This window comes from Poecilia latipinna, unplaced genomic scaffold, assembly GCF_001443285.1.
Source record: "Poecilia latipinna isolate Pla-1442-1.1 unplaced genomic scaffold, P_latipinna-1.0 Scaffold2266, whole genome shotgun sequence".
Taxonomy (NCBI): Eukaryota; Metazoa; Chordata; class Actinopteri; order Cyprinodontiformes; family Poeciliidae; genus Poecilia; species Poecilia latipinna.
This window is the reverse complement of record NW_015114882.1, coordinates 218,940-229,089: the sequence shown is the minus strand read 5'-3', so window position 1 is coordinate 229,089 and position 10,150 is coordinate 218,940. Positions and strand designations below refer to the sequence as shown.

At 44.4% G+C, this 10,150-nt stretch overlaps 1 protein-coding gene and 2 long non-coding RNA genes across 5 annotated transcripts in view; 1 reads left to right on the top strand and 2 right to left on the bottom strand.

The window, feature by feature from the left end:
* Positions 1 to 253: 253 nt before the first annotated feature.
* The window catches only part of LOC106937054 (protein FAM107A-like), a 23,182-nt gene continuing 13,285 nt past the window's right edge, over positions 254 to 10,150 (bottom strand). Inside the window, exons 2-3 of one of the 2 annotated variants that reach the window (XM_015018369.1) lie at positions 3,742 to 3,817; positions 254 to 493 (exon numbers count right to left, since the gene is read on the bottom strand). In XM_015018369.1, the coding sequence (XP_014873855.1) occupies positions 285 to 493; positions 3,742 to 3,817 (285 nt within the window). In that variant the 3' untranslated portion in view covers positions 254 to 284. Of the gene's footprint in view, positions 494 to 2,262; positions 2,875 to 3,741; positions 3,818 to 10,150 lie in introns of those variants that run through there. The other variant, XM_015018370.1, reaches the window with a different exon arrangement.
* Positions 3,825 to 9,547, top strand: LOC106937055 (uncharacterized). 2 transcript variants are annotated; one of them, XR_001422293.1, is made up of 4 exons: positions 3,825 to 4,205; positions 8,081 to 8,224; positions 8,304 to 8,547; positions 8,952 to 9,547. It is a non-coding gene; the product is annotated as an uncharacterized LOC106937055 (long non-coding RNA). The 2 variants fall into 2 exon arrangements; XR_001422292.1 differs by having other exon boundaries at positions 8,304 to 9,547.
* On the bottom strand, positions 4,461 to 5,575 carry LOC106937057 (uncharacterized). The gene is made up of 2 exons (XR_001422295.1): positions 5,269 to 5,575; positions 4,461 to 5,203 (listed from the first exon to the last, which is right to left on the bottom strand). It is a non-coding gene; the product is annotated as an uncharacterized LOC106937057 (long non-coding RNA).

Sequence of the window (10,150 nt, the reverse complement as noted above, 5' to 3'; positions counted from 1 at the left end):
TAATTACACAGTAATACTTTTACATTTCCTGTCAACTTAACATCTTTTAATACAAAAACACGGCGGTCCGCCGGTGGACCGACTCAACGCCCCGACCACCGGGCTTAGCAAGTTTTCTGGGGGAAACCCTGTAATTTAAAGTAATGTAATATTATCTAATGTAATGTAATTTCATTTAATATAGTGTAATAATTGTCATTAATATAATGCAGTCTGTGCTGCTGACTGTCCCCCCCGTCCCCTCGTCCCCCAGTCCCCGCTGTCCCCGTGAGGACGGACATGTCTCACCGTCTGCAGCTGCTCAGCAGCTCCCTGTGCAGCTCCTGGTGGCTCCTGGACGCCTTGACAGGATTCAGCAGCTTCTTGGGTTTGATCAGGTCCTCGTCCTCGTCTCCGTCCATGTAGTCAGGCGGGGGGACGCAGCTGGACGCCGGGGACGACCTCCTGTGGACATCACCGGGGCGATGCGGCTGCAGGTTAGAGTATGCCGAAGCTGAGGACACAGAGACACGCTGAGGTTACAGCAGCTGGACATCTGTCTCTGAAGACACAGGCTCTCTCTACCGTGACCCCGAAGGGCAGTGACCTCTGACCTACAGGCAATGCTACAGAAATATCAACTTTAGAATGTTTAACTTTTCAACAATTATTACATTCACTTAGCATAAATGCTGCTTCACACCGCGGTAAATTGATCAGATGATACATCACTTTATTACCAAACAATACGATTTTCCCTCACAATCTTGTCTTTTTATCAGAAATATGTAATATTTTATATTAATCATATCAAGTTATATTTTATTTCCATAGTTCTTGTGGGGTTTTTTAGCAGATGGTTCCTTTGGTCTTTTTCTTCAGATTCCCTTTATTTGGTAAATTAACAAAATTACAAAAAATAAAATTGTCTCTGTGTCCCAGAGGACATGGCGCTCCTCAGGGACCCGATCCTGGTCCTCAGATATTCTGGGAGTCCCGGGTCAGATTTCCTCCGTTGTCCTGAAACAAAGCTGCAACCAGAGAGCGACGCGCTCGCTTCATATTTCAGAAAATCAGACCCAACATGCAGCTCCGCTCGGAGATGGAGACCGGTGTCCAGCTCTGATTTAACGAGGATCAGGTCCAGTTCAGCAGAGGTTCTGGTTCCGGATGGGTTCAGGAAGAATGTTCTGATCAGAGCGGATCCATATATGGTGGTACAATGGGAACTCTGTCAGGTTCTGTGTTTCAGAACCGCATCAGCCCAGCTCAGATGGTTCTGCTGCTGTGAGATGATCGGGTCCGCTCCGAATCGGTCCAAGCCGGAACCGGATCCTCCAGGTCCATTGATGTTTCTGAAGGAGACGTTCAGACTACTGCGGGTCTGAACACCTGCAGACGGCGCTCAGGGCAAAACGCAACCCACAGAACCCGACCAAACCAGAACCACCCAAACATCACGACGCCTGCAGGTTCCTACTCCATCAGACCTATAGAACCTTAACAGAACCTCCTAGTTCACAGGTGCCAAACTCGAGGTTGGCAGGCCACATCCGGCCCGCCGTAGCCGTTTCTGTGGCCCTTCAGATTCCAGAGGTCTTTATTTGTTTTGTGCTAAATTACATCACTGCGAAATGTTGCTATATACACTGCTCAAAAAAATAAAGGGAACACTCAAATAACACATCCTAGATCTGAATGAATGAAATATTCTCATTGAATACTTTCTGTACAAAGTTGAATGTGCCAACAACAAAATCATCAATGGAAATCAAATTTATTAACCAATGGAGGCCTGGATTTGGAGCCACACACAAAATTAAAGTGAAATGTTCCCTTTATTTTTTTGAGCAGTATATTATTTAATCATTCACTGAACGCAGCGAAAGCTGTAAAACAGTTTGGTGATGTTGTACTGGCCCTTTAAGGACATTGATAGTCTCAAGAAATGAGACGGTTAATCTGCATGTCAGCAGCCAACAGTACTGATGTTGGCTGGGAATCAGGTTCTTTATGAACCAGGAGAATCAGAAGGAACCCGATTCTCTTGGTTCCCACTGATTCCTCCTGGTTCTGCACCTCCAGGTTCCGACTCGAGTCTTGAAGGACTTTCTGCATTGGAACCTGATGCAGATGTTTGCTGTGAAGACCACATATGAACATTTCGGTTCTGTTCCTGCAGGGGAAAAGAACCGGCCTTGGTTCTGGTTCCAGAAAACCAAACATAACCAGAACTCAGGGACCCAACATGGAGCACCTGAGGAAGAGGAGGGTGAGTCTTACCGGACTTCACCATTGCCTCTCTGCTGCTGGCTCTCCTCTTCTCCATGGACCCGGTTCTGATGGGTTCTGGTCCCGCTGTGTCTCTGGTAATCTTCATGCTCTCTGCAGCAGCACTCTGCTCCTCCTCTTCAGTTGTGCTGGGTCACATGATCCTCCTCCTCAGGTTTTCCCACGCTGCTCTCCTCCCAGCAGCTTATGATGAAACAGAAAACTCAACAGCAGTTCTGGCTGCAGCCAGATGAGGGCGCTCAAGCTAACCAGCTGCTACAAGAACCCGGTTCTGATCCAGAATCCATGTGGATCTCCTTCCTTCTCCTCCGTGTCTGAAGCAGGTCCAGATGTTCTCCTGCAGTGAGGTTCTGTTTTCCTGATGGATCCAAAACCAGCAGTACTTTATAATCCCAGAGCTGCTTAGAGCCTTGGGAAGCAGACCACCATCCAGATCTTCTCAGAACTGATCTTTTCCCTGCTGGCACCATGTTGAAGGTTTCCATGGAGACAACAAGCATCCCTGAGACTCGGTACTGGACCGGACTGAGCTGCAGCACAGCAGAACCTCTGAATAGGAACCAAACATGGTAGGAAGTAAGGCTGAGTCCCAGACAGACAGCTCGCTCTGTGAACTTCGCCATATTTCCAAGATGGCAAAAAAAAAAAAAAACCACATTAAAATGTTCTAATAATCAATTTATCTCTATTTGACTAATAGAGACATGGTTTTTTTAACCATCTGTTTTATGCAGCTAAAAGTTAGTTTGGTATAAAGTTGAGCTAACAAAGATCAAGTTAAGGACAATATGGCATATATAAATAAAAACATCTGATGCTACATGTGAAAAAGTGGTAATAATACATGTGGAAATGGAACCCAAAATGGGCGAAGGTGGATCACACTGCGACCTTTAACCTTCAACATGAGCGAGGGAGGGAGAGGATTTGGACCGGGCCTTAGAACTGCAAACCTTCTGGGTTTTCTCCTAAGAATGTTGGGAAAATCTTCTTACTTCCATGAAAATGACTCAACAAGCTGCAGACCTGTCTGCCGGAGCCTTCCAAAATAAAAGCCTCTAAAGGTAGCCAGGACAGAGGGAGCTGGAGCAGCAGGTACTTGAACACACCTGGGTTCACGGCTGTGATGTCACCAGTTCTGGATCAGAACCATCAGTCTGAAGGATTAAACCAGATCAGAACCTCTTTGGGTTTTCTTATATGAAGTTCTGATGTTACAACCAAATAAAGACAAATGTAAGTTCTGCTGGTTCTGGTTTGGTCCAGAACCAACAGAACTGATTTTTCCTCAATGGGTTGGCAACCACCAGAACCTTGACTGGGTTTCGGTTCCTCAGCTCGGACTTTTTCGCCATCAGAACCTCTGGGGTTCTGTTGTACGTTTTAAACTGGGCCTGAAGGTGGCGCTGAACATGTCTGCTTCATTCTGTTCTGACCCGGGTTCTGGTGACCCGAAAGGGGCAGCCTTACCTCTGCCATTCGGCTGCTTCCCGTTCTTTGCTTCCGGCTGTCTGGACAGAGGCTCATGGTCGATGCTGTACGATTTCTGGAAGACAGAAGAAAACTGTTGGAACCCAAAATGAACCAACGCTCCCCCCTCCCCAACCTGTTGACCGGCTCAGCTGTGGATTCTATGAAGAATGGATCTACAGCTTGGATTCGATGTTCAGACGAACTGAACATTAATTTTTCTGGCAGACATTTTCCAAAATGGCCACCGCGATGTAATGGAGAATATATATGTGTGAACTGAAGCCCTTTTCGCACTGCAGAGTCCGGCATCGACGCTGTGACGTCATTATGTTTGAATCTAAACGGTTTCCATGCAGCGGCCATAGCCTTTTCCTCAGATGCAGCGGAAAACTCTTTCCTCGCTGACCGATCAGTTTGTTCTGTACTCGATCAGCGAGTAAATGACCTCATCATGGGACCAGGTAACAGCAGAATATTGGGAGGAATTCATTTTAAATTAAAAAGAGCACTCTTTACAAAATACAGTAGTAACAGTTTAGTGAGAGCCAGCTGGACCCGATCAACGGCTGACTGCAAAACAATCAGCTGCTGAATTCAAAGCAGCCCCGATTGGAACCACAGCTCTTGTGGTTCCAAGTGTGACCTTGGGTACAGCTTTAGATCCTCTTTTTACCAGATCACACAGATAAGTTTGTAAAAATGGACAGAGGCACTGCTGCAGATTACAAACAGTTTATTGAATTCACAAATGTTTCATGAGCAAAAATAGTCAATTTATTTTATTATACCAAGTGACCACACTAAAAGTGGGAGTCTACGCTGGCCCTGGGATCCTTAAAGCTGAAAAATAATTAAAACCCAATTAGATAAAAATTTGACTGTTTGGGGGAGGAATAATAATAAACACAAATACAACTAAATGCACTTAAGTGTTCCCCAACAAAAGCACACTCACACAAAAATCCCTAGTGAATACAAAGAAAGAAAAAAAACTCCCCTCCCACTAGTCTCAGTCTGAGTAAAACAGCCTAGGACCCAGGGACAGCATAGGTCCCGGGGACAGCATAGGACCCAGGGACAGCATAGGACCCAGGGACAGCATAGGACCCAGGGACAGCATAGGACCCAGGGACAGCATAGGTCCCAGGGACAGCATAGGACCAGTTTAAAACTAGCCAGAGGGCTGCAGCAGAAACTCCCTTTCCCTAAACAAAACCACCAAAAAAGAAAAGTTATTTTTAATCAACAATAAACATCTAAAAATAAGTACACTGAAACAAAAGAAAAATTGAAATCAAAACAAATCAAAAACTGAAACAGTAGCAGGCCAACCTACACACAAAAGAAATCAAGTTAGACAAGAACATTAACCAGCCAGATAAATCATGAGAAACCCTTACCTTCTCTAAAGTGAAACCAGTAAATGTTGCTCTTGACGTCACTCTCTAAAGTGCGTTTCCTACAACAATCAGTGGCGGAATCTGACAAATTCTAAACTCACTTCATGATTGATGTTAAACATACCTGTGCACAAGTCCTCAGCCTGCATCTGATCATCTCAGGGATCTACCCGCTTTTAAATGCAAATACTGATTACCTGTCTCCCTAACAAGCCAGCTGCACTCTGTCACAGCATCTTCCATATATGGACAAGAGGAAGAGGCGCAGCAGCACATTCAGGGGCCCCATGCCCCGGCTACACAAGGAGCCGGTGTTCTGTCAGATCAGCCTACATTGTCAGATAGTCCTACGCTTAGCTTTGACATGTATAAGCAGTCATTACCATATGATTTTATTTAATCAGCAACATAGAATCATGACGTAGATCATCATACACTTGGTTAATAATAGTTGTATGGCATCCAGCTGCAGCCAGACCTGCTTTAAACACACTTTGAAACCACGACAACGCATGTATATCCATCTAGTTATCACATTATGTCATATTATAAACAATTTAATTACTTATTTTCGTCATAACTTGTTGCGTATACTGACAACTACACTGACGGTCGGACTTAATGCGCTGGCATGGTACTCACTGCATGTATGCTATTCTGACAGCGTATGGTAATCTGATAGAACACCGGCAGTATCTGTCAGACACGTCATTACCATAAGATTTCATTTAATCAACAACATAGAATCATGACGTAGATCGTCATACACTTTGTTATTAACAGTTGTATGGCATCCTGACTTAGCGGTTAAGCAAGTTAATGAGTTTTACACGGGCGTGTGTTGTAGTTGACTGCAGCTGCAGCCAGACCTGCTTTAAATACACTTTGAAACCACGACAACGCATGTATATCTATCTAGTTATCATATTATGTGATATTATAGACAATTTAATTACTTATTTTCGTCATAACTTGTTGCGTATGCTGAACTGACAACTCCACTGACGTCGGACTTCTTAATGCGCATGCGCGGGCATGGTACTCACTGCATGTAGGCCATCCTGACAGTGTATGGCCGTCTGATAGAACACCGGGTTGAACCGGGTCGGAAGTTCTGATGCAAGAACGGTCGGCCCTACTTTGAACCCGTGTCTTGCTGTTCCGTGCCGGACCCTGCAGGGCTTAAAATTGGCAGCAGTTATTGCCAGTGGCGGACACAGCTAACCAAAAAGTTTGGTTCACTAACCACTAATCCACCAAGCAGGAATCTTGTCTCTGCTAACGCTAAACAAATGAGCTCTGCATTAATAGTGTTGCCATAAGTCCCGCATTTGGCTGTTAAATAGAGCTGGGACAATCACAGAAACCCTTCCGCAACCAGAGTCCCTTCCACCAATCACATGTTGTAAAAAAGTCCGTAAATTTCACGGTAAGAAATGGTAAAAATGCAAAAGTTTGACCGTAAAATCCGAAACATTTTATTACAGTAGAAAATACATGGAATCACCGTCAGTCAACACTGCAAAAATAAGTCCGTAAATTTACGGCGCAAAAAAAAAAGAAAAAGTAAAATAGTTACGGTGTCATGATTTGTGGAAGTAGAGGGTGAGGATAAACGCAGGCAGACCCAGGATGTAGATGAAAAACAATGATTTAATGAAGAATCCAAAAATAAAGAGTCCAACAGGGGAGGCACAGGGAAACAGGCTGAACGGCATGACACGACGAGGACCCCAAAGACAACAGGTGGGTTCAAATACAAGGAGGGTAATCAGGGAACGAGACACACCTGGGAACAATCAGGACAGGACGGCACAGAGACTCACAGGGGAACAGCACTAAATAAATACACAGAAAACACAGATCACCACATACGGTTGCTGACTGTAATATAAAAAACACTTAATTACTGTAGAAAATACATGGAATTATAATAACTTCATAAACATATATTAATCAGCCAAAATTCCAAATTTTGCTGATGTTTCTTTTTAAAGGTTTTGTTGGCTCTAGTGGCCTTTAGTTTGACAGGAAGGACGGTTATGAGAGAGGAGGAAGACATGTGGCAAATGTCACCAGGCTGGGATTTGTACCTGTGACCACCAGCATGAGGACTAAGGCCTCAATGTGTGGGGTTGTGCTTCACCGCTGCAACACCACAGCTCCCCTGGCTGATGTTCATATCTATAGATATGAATGTAAAACCATCATAAATAATGGAAATAATTTTCCATTATTATGGAAAATTATTATTTTCCATAATATATATTTAGTTTGCGAATTAAATTTTACGTTTGAAACAATATGGTGAAAGTACATAGAATGGTGGTGTGATACTTTGGCTTGTTTTTTAATAACTAAATCTATAAAGACTTTGATATATCAAACTGAAATCTTAAAGGAGGACCAGGTATCAAACTGGCAGTCCACCGATTGCAGGGCGAACTCCTACAACCGATGCCACCATCTTTATGAGAGACAAATTGACCATAGATTTGTCACATTTAGAGGACTGTATGGTAGGCCCTGCTGCTTGGGCGAAGGGGAAGTTGGGTAAAGGGCGATGCCACCTAATGTTTCACTTCCGTCAGCATCTTTAATTTACCAAAAGGATATGGCAAATTTTACTAAGGGAAAACCACAGCTGCCGGTATCTTACCGTATTTTAGGAAATACGGTAGAATATTGGCAGCTGTAGTTGACAGACATTTACCGTATTTTATAAAACACGATAAAATACTGACAGTCAGTATTTTACTGTAATTTTACGGTGGAATTATGGCAACCCCACAATGTAAAAAACCCCCATAGATTTTACGGTAAAACGCCGGCAGCTGGGGTTGGCGAAATTCCACTGTAAAAACAATTTACAGTGTTGGGAACCCGGGTTGTTGGAATGGTTCCTTTTTGCTGCTTTCCCCCTCTTTTACCACCAGAGGGTGCCAAGAGGCTGTTCCCTCCTGAGGGCGTTGCTGGTGGTTCCTCGATTCCTGCACAACTGCAATTAATCAGATCATCTGGAGGAGTATATGAGAACGGAGCTGCCGACACTTCAGATCCAGAGTGTTAGCCAGTAATTGGTACTCCAGCCCTCCATGCTTCTCATTGTGATCTCCTGTTGTGGACCTCTAGTGATGTCTCTTTGTGCTTCTTCCTCAGGTTATTCTTCGTGACGCTGTGGACCCACTGGTTGCCAGATTTCCACTGACACCTCCGCAGTAAACCAAAACTCTTTGGATACCCTGTCGTCAGTCTCACTCGCTCCTCACCTCCTGTGATCCAAAACTTACCTGTCCGCCCTCCACCGCAGCCTCTTCGTCAGTGAAGCAGCAACCCTCCACTTGAACCAAACCCCAATAACCAGAGTGAATCTTTTGGCAGGACAAGACCTACCTCCACCCAAGTAAGACCAGTCTGTTTAATCTGACACTGCCGTTTTCCACAATCCCTGAACTCACCATCCCTCTTTTTTTACACTCCAGTGCTCCGGTGATCCAGATTGCAGACTTTCCCTAGATCCCAATTGTTGATCATTATTTTGTGTTTACAATGAACTTATTTAACCGATTTCTGTTCTCTGCCTGGTGTTCTGCATGTGGGTTAAGAAATTAGACTCCATTATGACATTGAGGTAAAATCTTTTTTTGTTTGTTTGTTTTATGGTAAAATGCTGGCAGCCAGGGTTGCCAAAATTCAACTGTAAAAAATAATTACGGGTAAAATGTTTTTTTTTTTGTTTTACGGTGAAATTTCGGCAATCCCGGCTGCCGGCATTTTACCGTAAAATCTACGTTTTCTTTTTTACAGTGCAGAGACCCTTCCACCAATCACAGAGACCCTTCCACCAATCACAGAGACCCTTCCACCAATCACAGAGACCCTTCCACCAATCACAGAGACCCTTCCACCAATCACAGGGAACCTTCCTGGGCGGATTTGGACCAATGGTCTGATCCACCCGGTTCTGAAGGTCCAGTGGAGAACCTGCTGCACGGTTCATGTCATTAGATATCAGGACATCAGCTTCGGTCCAGGTGTTGTTTGCACCTCAAACATTCTGGAGTGCTTCTTTATGAGCTGAGGAGGAGATTCAAACATCTAGGCCAGGCCGGTCAGAGAATGAAGAGGAGGCCGAAGATGGAGAAGGAGGATGAAGAAGAAAAGGAGGAGGAGGAGGCAGCAGCAGCGACGACGACAGCTTGCAGACAGTGGGGTACTTGTCTCCATGCTGCAGCCTGATGAAAATCGCTCCTAGCAACCAACAAAGGTCTATTCATACGGCTCAGAATGCGAGGAGAGACCCAGGCTCCAGCTGGTCTGGAGTCAGAACCAGCAGAACCTTTCTGAAGTCATACAGATGTTTTCTATCTTCTGTATTTCCAGATGTTTTGGGTTTTCTGCTGAAAAAAAAAAGTTTAAACTTAAAAAAGTTTGAACTTTCTTAAGTTTAAACTTTTCAGTGGTTCATGACTTCACTTGTTCTCTCCTGGATAGTGAATGGTTCTGGTCCAGTTGGATTCCTTTATGGTTCTGCCCCTGACCCAGTCAGGTTCTGATCCAATCGGAACCGCAGCAGAGTGTTTCCGTTTCTGCAGAAGCAGGCAGTGTGAAGTGATAACAGCCTGACCTCTGCTGGACAGACCGCAGTATTACAGGTCCGACCAGTAGAACTGGTTCGGCCCGGTTCTGGGTCAGTGTCCGCTCCTCTGATCTCTGGACCAGAAACAGAACTTTCAGTCCTGATTCTGCTTCACGATATAATCAGGATTTCATCCACAGTGAGGCATTTTAAATCTGTTTGCCATCCAAACTGGATCAGAACCTCCATTGGATCGAGTCAGATTCTGAGGTACCAGACCCCGACCTCTTCTCCTCTCAGTCACCTGTACGGGCTGCTGTTTGTACAGTCACACAGTGAAAAATCAACAGGGGTAATTGATTTATTTAACCGTAAACAAAAATTTTTTTAATCAATTTTCCAAAGTTATGTTTTCACCATATTATTA